The sequence below is a fragment of the Oncorhynchus keta genome, chromosome 17, assembly GCF_023373465.1.
Source record: "Oncorhynchus keta strain PuntledgeMale-10-30-2019 chromosome 17, Oket_V2, whole genome shotgun sequence".
In the NCBI taxonomy this organism is placed as follows: domain Eukaryota; kingdom Metazoa; phylum Chordata; class Actinopteri; order Salmoniformes; family Salmonidae; genus Oncorhynchus; species Oncorhynchus keta.
This window is the reverse complement of record NC_068437.1, coordinates 48567094-48578216: the sequence shown is the minus strand read 5'-3', so window position 1 is coordinate 48578216 and position 11123 is coordinate 48567094. Positions and strand designations below refer to the sequence as shown.

The following is an 11123-nucleotide window of genomic DNA, read 5'->3' as shown; positions in this document are numbered from 1 at the left end:
GGATGTGTCAATTCGCTTTTAATGTGTGGTATCAACAAAAAACAACATTATTTTCCTCTTTCAGTGATTAACACCTACTGGTCAGTATTCAGTAGAGATGATGCATCAAATAACTCTCATACATCTAGAGACATTTAAGACTGAAGGGAGGTTCATGATGTGAGAGGACACTGTCATGATTTCCACAGCAGTCAGGCATACATTCGTAATGGACAGGAGGTGGCTGGTGTGGTGTTTCTAGTCTATATAACTCAGCAGGGCACCTCCACAACATCATGGAGTTCTCCTCAGAATGCTATTGACCCCTATGTGACCACATGTTCCGCTTCAGTGGGCGCCATATTAATCCTGATAGCATTCCATCACTGCCAGTAGCAGATGTAAGGTTTTGTCAACCTTATAGGAAAAGCTCTAGACAACACACTTTATTACTGAGAGCTGAGATTGTGGTCTCCAATTCACAAAACTAGAATAAGATTACATTTCTACGGTCAAACCCCCCACTCAGGAACACATTTAGTTGCTTATTCGTTTACCAACAACCCCGCAATCTTCTCCAAATCTCTCCTTTCCCTTCACCAATGGCTGACCTCCACTGTGGAATCTCCTGTATCCACTCAGCCACAGTGAATACACCCATCAACATACATGTTTATATACATCATTGGAATACACCCTGGGGGTCTATCTGCCCTTGGGCCAGGCAATGGTTTCCTTTATTACCCCCATCAGAGCAATATGGCCTCTGTGCATTGACTGCACAGACCAGCAGAGTACAGCCCTCATCTGTAATTTAAAATGTAATTTCACAGTCGGCTGCTGCCTCACTTCACCTGTAGCAGAGACATTTGTAGGGAGAATTACATCTGACATCATCTCCCACCATGTAGTCTCCTCGCTACAATGCTGCAGCCACAGCTCAGCTCAAGGACCATTTCCTCCTGTTTTGTTACGGTTCTTTTTACTCGATGGTTGAACGACTGAAGGTGTAGCTGTGTGACTGTGATGGTGTAGCCGTGTACGTGACTGTGAAGGTGTAGCCGTGTGACGGTGTATGTGACTGTGAAGGTGTAGCCGTGTGACGTGTATATGACTGTGAAGGTGTAGCTGTGATAAGTGACTGTGACAGTGTAGCCGTGGGACTGTGAGAGTGACGGTGTGTGACTGTGATGGTGTAGCTGTGTGACTGTGATAGTGATGGTGTGTGACTGTGAGCTTCAGCCCTACTGACAGGATGAGTGATTACTGTGTACGTCCTCAGTCTCTAAAGCTCCCAGAAGAGATAATGAGACAATGGGACTTCATTTATCTTCTATTTCCCCCTCTCCTCACACACAAACCGAGCAAACGGTCTTGCTGAAAAGTGGGAGACAGACACACACGACTAGACTTGAGGTCAGCAATCATTGGATAAAAGGTAGCAGATTTGACTTTGTCAAACTAATTTGGGCCACTCCCATTGTAGTAAGAGAGCAAATACATTAGGGCACTCCTAAAGCAAAAAGTATAAATAAATGGTCAGTATATATGTTAACTTCATATTCAAGCATGTAATACAAATGGGAATTCTTATAACACATTTTTTTTAACAGATCTGTATACATTTCTATTGAGCTTATAAGACCGGTAATTTCCTCTAGATAAAATTCTGGCTTCGAGGTGCCGCACATTTGTCATTTTTGTAGTTTCACACTGTATCACGGCTCATTTACAGATGCCTGTATGATGCTTTGCCACACTTTCAGCTAGTCAAAGACTGAGGCTGTGGTCATTCAACCAACGTGGTACTATTAATTTCATTGAAATTTGGGCAGAAATGCTGTACCTCAGATGGAAAATGTAAAGTAATATCAAGTTTTATGAAAGCTTTGGATTTGAAGTCAAGTGCCTCATTAGAGACCTGCGAGTCCTCCAGACCAGCAGTACGGATGGGAAAAGACACCAGAAGAGCCTTACCTCCAGCTATAGAAAAATCATTTGCACACCCATTAGATTACCAGGTTCATGGAGAACTGATATTTCCTAGACATACAATAACAGAATGGGGTTATAGGTCAAGCTAAAAGAGGGCTTAAACATGGGTCCATTCACACAGTATAGAACGTGCCAGTGGCGCCCTGGGGTTGCTTTTAACTGAAGCTCCCAAATGGCCTTTAACATATGACCTCTCACTGGGTACTGGCTGGGGGATGAAGTGTGTGTGCTTTGGTTGGGCTCAGGGTCTGAATAAAATAAAATCTCTTTCAATGAGCATCGCATTCACTTCATAGCCTCCGCATTCAATCTCTGCATTATTCTGTTATCGCGACAGCCAGACCGGTGTAACCAGACAGTAGAATTACTCAGTGCATTTACTACAGTCCCAGCCATGCTTTACAATGTATTTAGAGTTATCCTTAGCTTCCTGTCAGTGTCCCGGTCTGTGTAACAAATCTATTCACTATAGACAGCACTCCTTTTGACCAGGGCTATGGCCATCTCAGATACACCCTCGGCAGTCATGCAGTTCCCAGGACTGCAGGACTGAGGATAATGATAGTCCCAGTGGACCACAGAACAACACTGACATCAGCTAGAAAAGGGGAGGTAAAGACATGGAATTTCACCCACTAATTCATTCATAACCTTCATTGATACTTGCCACTCTTTTCCATAAATCAATTTGGCATCATCCTGTGAAGCACCCAATGCCATATTTATTTCAAAACAGTTGCAAAAGGAACACATAAAGAATAAGCTTTGTAGAGGATGTTTCATGCAGGCTGTATAAAAAGGTATGTTAAAAAGAGAGAAAAAAAGGAGAAATGAAACCAAAGACAAAGTAAATACATTTATAAAATCTATTTAAAGAAACGCAAGAAATAATCTCACACAGTAGAGGGCGCCCTTGAATTGTTCTGGGGCTGAATGTAAATTAAAATGAGAGTAGTCTATAGTCCTTTGGTTGTCCCAGCTTAACAGATCCATCTATATCTGCGAGTGCAACTAAAATTGTGGATGAAGATTGTCCAGGTAAGTAAAAAAAAACAAGTGAAACACTGAAAGTTGGAAACTCCCAATCAGCAGGGTAAGAGTCAGTCCTCCACCCAGGTAAAAGGCAGGCTGGAACGTACTGAGTGGTGTTCAATTATTTATAAACATGAATATTAAATTACCTATAAACATATGAATATGTAGGTCTATGGTGGTTTAGGGGTTTCTTGTCAGTGTAGACAGGCTGGAAAATTGGACAGTTAGGGTTTCTTGGGAGCAAAGACGACAGGTAGGACCCGTCGGGAGTTGCTTTTCACCCAGGGGTGGTTGATGACGCTCTGCAGGGGGAGCCGCATAGAGGGACTGTGGCGGAGCAGCTTAGAGACCAGGTCCCGAGCACCATCAGACACCACCTTGGGGAACTGCAGGTCAACCTGAGAGATGGGAGGTCATTCATTACAGTTTAAAAGCTGCGCCTTGGGTGAATATCTAACTACTACATGTATGCCTATTGTATTTAAATAGTCAGAAATCACAATGGAACTACTCAAGCGATTACACTTGAATTAGGGATAATATTACTACTGGATATACAAGTAATTGACGATTTTTTAAAAAAGCGAACCTTTGTGATGCGTTTGTACGTGTCGGTGTGGCTGGCAGTTTCAAACGGGGGGTTTCCAACTAGGCACTCGTAGCAGAGCACCCCGATGGACCAGAGGTCCACCTTCTCATCGTGGATCTTCCCCTCAATCATCTCTGGGGGCAGGTAGTCCAGCGTTCCACACATTGTGCGGCGCCTAGAGGGGGTAAGACAGCAGCTAGGTAAGTGACGAAGGTTTTCCTAACGGCAATATGTCTACAAATAGACAGTCAAGATGAAGAAAAACCCAGTGAATTCATGACATTCAGTGTATTTGAGGAGATCACTTTGAGCTAGGCAGGGTGCAGAATCTCCAATCTTGTTGACATAAACAAGTAGTTATTTGGGATGCAACAAGGTGATTTGTAGATTAGTAATTCTGTACAATCTGACGGTAATGTAGTCTCAAACATACAAATGGACAGTATAACATATGAGGCTATAGAGGGTTCAGTTCAGGGTTCGCTCACCTTAAGGATGGGGCATGGACAGACCAGCCGAAGTCTGCTATCTTCAGCTCCCCACGGAGACCCAGTAACAGGTTCTCAGGCTTGATGTCACGGTGTATCACCTTCCTCTCATGGCAGTACTGCAGCGCATCAGCCAACTCCTCCATGTACTAAAAAAAGGACACACAGATATTAGACATGACTTATTTCCACGTTGCAATTCAAATGCAAATAAAGTAATGCCAACTTAAATCAATGCCAAAATGTAGCTACCATTATCAGACCAAATGATTACTTTATTATTACAAATATACTATCTAACAACCAAATGCTATGATTGGAGGTCTTGGGTGAAAGAAGCAACAGATACTGATTATTCAGAATAGAATTAGCTTGTCTATGCAACAATAAAATGCCAACTTCTCTTACCGTAGCAGTGCGCTGGTCATCGAAGCGACCACATTTCTGCAGCTCTTTGTACATCTCACCCCGTGGGGCGTACTCCAGGATCAGAAAGACCCTTGAGTTGTCATGGAAGTAGTTGTAGAAGCGCAGGATGTTGGGGTGTCTAAAGGAACAGGAGGAAGGAATGATTTAAATCTACCTTCCCCAACCTGAGAAAATAAATACATCCTGAATTATAAAGGGAATACTGGTCAGTTTCTAAACACCAGCTGAAATCTACTTACTGAAGTATATTTCATGATGTTGGTGTTAACCAGCAAGTCAAAACATTTCCCGCAGAGAAATCACTATATTAAGGCAACATCACCCTATACCCCCACTAGGCTAGATTCAAAAAGTTGAGAAATTCCAAATCAAGGTACTAGTGACCTAAGATGGGACTGAATCTCAATCTCTCTTCGGAGCTGGTGCTCCACGCCTTCCTTCTCCATCTGAGACTTGAAGAGCACTTTCAGTGCCACAATGAAATTCAGCTTCTTATCCCGCGCAACGTACACGTTCCCAAACTTGCCCTTGCCCAGGGGCCGCCCGATGTCAAAGTCATGGATGGTGAATTTCCTGATGAGGAGAGACGTAGCGATTGTAAAACCACACCTTCATGACACATCTAGTTGATAAAACCTAAAAATGCTCAGGCGAATTGACCCTTCTTAAACAAATTCCAAATGCACAACATCAGGGTGAGGTGACGATATTACTGGACAGAAGACTTACTTTGCCGGAGCGGCACCGGAGGAAGAGGTGACAGGCTCTCTCCCAGGACCTGTTGTGACATCATGGGGATTCAGAATAGAGCAAAAAACATATTTGGTACATTGTTAGCACCATTAAAAGTGGTGTGATGTGTTTCTATACAGTTTCAGATGGCACATCAGACAGAATGGTAGCTATAGAAATGTACCTGTAATTGCGTTTTTGTCTGTAGTCTCTGGGGCAGAGGGTATTTGAACTCTCTGTGGACCCACAGAAACCATTGAAGTTGCCATCTATCAGGTAGAAAAACATCCTGGATTAAACCTAATTGCCTCTAGCTCACCAGCTCAAAGTTATGAATTCAAAATGGTAGCCAGCCAAATGGGCAACTTTATTTTATAGCAACTATAGCTAGCCAGGAATGGAGTAGATGGGGTTCCCAGCTTCACGATGTACATCACGGTGGAGTTGGGTTGCGACGACTGTTGGTAGAGTACCTCCGACTAGATCAAGTCGCTCACAGTCGATAGGAGGAGGTTGGTGGTTGTATTTGATTAACGTTTTATTAAAAAGGATGGATTTCATTTTTTTTTTTTTAAACAACAAAAAAAAGCTACCGAGGACAAACATTATATACACAGTAAGGGTTTCAGAATTTACATTTTGTAAGTATCGACCGACAGCGACACGATGTAGTCAGAGCTACAGGGTTGTCACTAGTTACAACAAAATCATAATTATGGATAAACCTCAGCCTTCTACAATGTTTCTTCTTAAAGGGAAATGTAAATGTTTGAACTCCATATTCATCATCTCCAGCACCACCCCAACACACACAAACTAGGTGGACACCACTTCAAAATTAGTGGATTCGGCTATTTCAGCCACACACGTGGCTGACCGGTGTATAAAAACGAACACACCGCCATGCAATCTCCATAGACAAACATTGACAATAGGAGGGCCTGTACTGAAGAGCTCACTGACGTTCAACGTGGCACCGTCATGGGATGCCACCTTTCCAACAAGTCAGTTCAATATTTTTGCTAGAGCTGCCCTGGTCAATTGTAAATGCTGTTATTGTGAAGTCGAAACGTCTAGGAGCAACAACGGCTCAGCAGTGAAGTGGTAGGCCACACAAGCACACGGAACAGGACAGCCGAATACTGAAGCGTGTAAAACTTGTCAGTCCTTGTTTGCTATACTCAATACAGAGATCCAAATTGCCTCCAGGAAACAACGCCAGCACAAGAACTGTTCGTCGGGAAATGTGTTTCCATGGCCGAAGATACGGCACACACGTCTAGGATCACCATGCGCAATGCCAAGCGCCGGCTGGCGTGGTGTAAAGCTTGGACTCTGAATCAGGTTTCACAATCAGGCAGTCCATCAGACAAATTTCTGTTTGGCGGACCTCAGGAGAATGCTACTTGCCACAATGCGTAGTGCAAACTTGTTAAGTTTGGTGGAGGAGGAATAGTGGTCTGGGGCTGTTTTCATGGTTCAGACTAGGCGCTTTAGTTCCAGTGAAGGGAAATCTTAATGCTTCAGAGCACAATGACATTCTATGCTTCCAACTTTGTGGCAACAGTTTGGGGAAGGCCCTTTCCTGTTTCAGCATGACATGCACAGAACCCTGACCTCGACCCCATCGAACACCTTTGGGATGAATTGAAACGCCGACTGCGAGCCAGGCCCAATCGCCCAACCTCACTAATGCTCTTGTAGCTGAATGGGAGCAAGTCCCTGCAGCAATGTTCCAACATCTAGTGGTAACCCTTCCCAGAAGAGTAAAGGCAGTTAAAGCAGCAAGGGCGGGGGGGCAACTCCAGATACCCATGATTTTGTTCGACGAGCAGGTGTCTACACGCTACATGACCAAAAGTATGTTGATGTTGGGGTGGTGTTAGAGATTATGAATATCACGCAAAAACGTTTTGAATTTAAACCTAACCACACTGCTAGCCTTATGCCTAACCCTGCCCTAAGCTTGTGGGTTAGATCTAACGCCAAGGAAGCTCCGATTCCAACATACAGCTCTGCAAGCGTATTAATGTCAAAATACATTTGTTACTCACAAAAATAATAAGTCTGTGGTAAGCACAGGCTTAGGAGATCTTATACATTTTGTTCTATGAAAATCTTTAACAGAAGAATTTGTATAAAACATGTTTTAAATAAGCACATAAATGCTTTAAAAATCAGAGGTTACCTGACTGATATCTCAGAACAAAACATATAATATCTCATAAGCCTGTGTTAATCTCAGACCCTATTCTCTGCGTTTAGTCATCCGTCGCCATCATCTCATGTTTCAGCATGATAATACACAGCCATGTCGTAAGGATCTATACACAATTCCTGGAAGCTAAAAATTTCCCAGTTCTTCCATGGCCTGCATACTCAGATATGTCACCCACTGAGCATGTTTGGGATGCACTGGATCAACATGTACAACATGGTACTCCAGTTCCTGCCAATATCCAGCAACTTCATACAGCCATTTGAAGAGTGGGATAACATTCTACTGGCCACAATCAGTGTGATCAACTGTTATGCTCCATGAGGCAAATGGTCATCAGACCAGATACTGACTGGTTTTCTGAACTATGCCCCTACTTTAAAAAATACAAATTATGGTATGTTACCAACAGAGGCATATCTGTATTCCCAGTCATGTGAAATCCATAGATTAGGTCTAATGAATTTATTTTAATATGAACACTAACTTGGTAAAATCTTTGAAATTCTTACATTTATATTTTTCTTCAGTATACATATCGGGCATAACGGGAGTAAATTAATACGAAACTCCATATTTGGTGAGTAACGTACGTATTTTGACATAACGATTGCTGCGCTGTCTAATGGGCTTTTGGTTTGTTGCTTCCAGCGCGTTAGTTAGGAGAACCGTAATACCCATCATATCTAACGCACAGATACTGGGGCAGCCTAACCTTACATTAAGACCAATAAGTTAGTTCACACGATATTGTCATTTTAACTGATTGTGGTAACTAGTGACACTCAATCCATTGATGTAGCTACATCGTGGAGTTGGGAAAACTCGGCAAGGAAAGGAGGGAATCATCAAGGTAAACAGGACCAGTGTGGCGAAACTTACCGGTCTTTGTAGGCCTTTAGGATCACAATTCTCCTTATTCTGCAAAGAGATTGAATAGTTTAACAAGCTAAGTTGGCTAACGTCATCATTGGCACTGCCCAGAAGTTGACGTTGGCCATAGATAATGTTTTAGCTAACTAGCTAGTACCCTGGCTAATGTTAGCTAGCCAAAGCCATTTTTCAAACAAAGCTAACGCAAGCTATTAGCTAGTGACAACAGTAATGTAGGAAGAAACTTTAGTAATTTAATTAACAATCAAACTCTTACCTGCATCATACTGACGCATTTAGCTATATGTGAAGTATAATAACTTTAAAACCAAACGGCACCCTATTCTTTGCGCTTCGACCGCCAATCTTTCAAAGCCACTATCGTTATGTGTGATTGGTTAGATCAAATGTACAACTCCTCGTTGATTGGTCAGCCCAGCAGTGACGCGCTTCCGTTTTACTTCCTGTGTTTTTCTGTTGTTGATGTTTGTGGTGTCGTGGTAGCTAGCTAGTTGTGGTGAGTTCCACAAAAAAAAGGCGAATATGATGACCATAATCAGAGGATACCTCGCGTCATTGTTATCTAAATATTGTTTTTACATTGGCTAATATATTTATTTACACAATATTTAGATAACAATGACGTGAGGGATCGAGCACACAGCCATGTAATCTCCATAGACAAACAATGGCCTAGAATGGCCTTACTGAAGAGCTCAGTGATCTTCAACGTGGTCACCCTTCCAACAAGTCAGTTTGTAAAATGTCTGCCATGCTGGAGCTGCCCCGGGTCACTATAAGTGCTGTTATTGTGAAGTGGAAACATCTAGGAGCAACAATGGCTCAGCCACTATGTGATAGGTCACACAAGCTCACAGAGCGGGACCAAAATTGTCTGTCCTCAGTTTGTGACAACCCTCCCACTCTGTGCCGTTTTTTTCTCTTTGCTCTTGTTTTCCTTAATAGGATGTCGGTGGGCGGAGCTGGAAGGGTCGTCAGCGACATGGTACACACCTGTGCCTGGGTGTGTCCCGGGATAAATACACCTCTTCCCCATTCAATGAGGAGATACAGGCCAAATGGACCACAGATACACCCATGTCCATAATGCTGAAACTGACCTAGAAGGGAGGAAAGGGGAGAAAGGAGAAAAAATACAATCAATTGTGTGTGTATGAAAGTGTCTCCCCCTGCACAGTTGTGAACTATAATTTTAATGATGTTAAAAAAAAAAAAAAAGTTTTTAAAAAAAAGTAAACACCACAAACTCATGTCGGGAAAAGAAAAAGGCGAAACTAATCTACGCCCGTTCTGATAAAAACCTTAGAGCATCTAGCCTCGGGGGATGCCTTGCTTGACCACACCCTCCTTCCTTGTTCCTGGCCTGCCCTGTCTCTTCCACCAATCCATTTGATTCTTTGTTTCTTCCAGCCTTGACAGAAAGAACCTGAATTGTTTTCAATGCCACTTTGTAATGTCATATTGTTACCAATGTACTGAAGAGATTAACTTTTACATACTCTGTCAATGTGTAAATAAAACAAATGTTACTTTATTTTTATATGAATAACTAGCAAAGTCAGTACTGTGCCATGTTGACAAAGAAGGAAAGTGGAGCCTTATGATAAACACTTGCTTTCTGGTCATACGAGGGTTTTGACGAAGACCTTGTAAGTCGCTCTGGATAAGAGCGTCTGCTAAATTACTTAAATGTAAATGTAAAAGAGCAGAAGCTCTGAGCTGTCCGATCAGGTCCATTGCTTACTGAGTGGCATTGAGGTGACTCCATGCAGACACACTGTTAGATTTTGGTTGTGTCCGTTTGTTTGCTTTGGCACCTAACACCCCTCATTATCACATTTATGCATGCAACCACTCATTTACACTACTGATTACACACACCATTGTTAATTGTATTTAGTTTACTTCAGTTAATAAATATATTTTGTTATTTCTTATCTCCAAGTTGTCTGCCGTTTAGTTATGAACTTTGAGACGTTTTGTGAGAAGTTGCAAAACCCCCTACAGTTTCAAACTGCCTCTGGAAGCAATGTCAGCACAAGAACTGTGTGTCGGGAGCAACACGAATTGGTTTCCATGGCTGAGCTGCTGTACACAAGCCTATGCACCATGTGCAATGCAAAGCACCGGCTGGAGTGGTGTAAAGCTCGCCGCCATTGGACTCTCACGTTCTCTGACGTGATGAATCACGCTTCACCATCTGGCAGTCTGACGGATGAATCTGGGTTTGGTGGATTCCCGAGAACGCTACCTGCCCCAATGCATTGTGCCAACTATAAAGATTGGTGGGGGAGGAATAATGGTCTGGAGCTGTTTTTCATGGCTCTGTCTAGGCCTCTTAGTTCCAGTGAAGAGACATCTTAAAACTACAGCATACAATGACATTCTCTGGACAATTCTGTGCTTCCAACATTGTGGCAACAGTTTGGGGAAGGCCCGTTCCTGTTTTAGTATTTCAATGCTCCCGTGCACAAAGCGAGGTCCATACAGAAATGGTTTGTTGAGATCTGCGTGGGAGAACTTGACTGGCTTGCACAGAGCCCTGACCTCAACTCCATCGAACACCTTTGGGATGAATTGGAACACTGACTGAGAGCCAGGCGCAATCACCCAACATCAGTGCCCGACCTCACTGATGCTCTTTTGGCTGAATGGAAGCAAGTACCCGCAGCAATGTTCCAACATCTGCAAATTAGTGGAGTCAGTTATTTCAGTAACTCCATATTAATGCCCATGATTTTGGAAATGATATTCGACGAGCAGG

At 42.9% G+C, this 11123-nt stretch overlaps 1 protein-coding gene across 2 annotated transcripts; it reads right to left on the bottom strand.

Moving 5' to 3' along the window:
- Window positions 1-2671: 2671 nt before the first annotated feature.
- Window positions 2672-8764, bottom strand: LOC118395972 (aurora kinase B-like). 2 transcript variants are annotated; one of them, XM_035790089.2, is made up of 9 exons: window positions 8616-8764; window positions 8348-8386; window positions 5432-5516; window positions 5245-5293; window positions 4900-5088; window positions 4495-4633; window positions 4087-4235; window positions 3599-3773; window positions 2672-3407 (listed from the first exon to the last, which is right to left on the bottom strand). In XM_035790089.2, exons 1-9 carry the CDS (start codon window positions 8622-8624, stop codon window positions 3234-3236), a joined length of 1008 nt encoding a protein of 335 aa, XP_035645982.1. In that variant the 5' UTR covers window positions 8625-8764; the 3' UTR covers window positions 2672-3233. The 2 variants fall into 2 exon arrangements, with proteins under 2 accessions (XP_035645982.1, XP_052322256.1); XM_052466296.1 differs by having other exon boundaries at window positions 5432-5483.
- Window positions 8765-11123: the final 2359 nt, after the last annotated feature.

Excerpts from the sequence above, each read along its gene's own strand:
- LOC118395972 (XM_035790089.2), bottom strand. Across the intron at positions 4,236-4,494 it reads ATGACCAGCGCACTGCTACG|TACATGGAGGAGTTGGCTGA; the intron begins GTAAGAGAAGTT and ends TCCTTTTTTTAG. Across the intron at positions 3,774-4,086 it reads GTCCATGCCCCATCCTTAAG|GCGCCGCACAATGTGTGGAA; the intron begins GTGAGCGAACCC and ends TACCCCCTCTAG.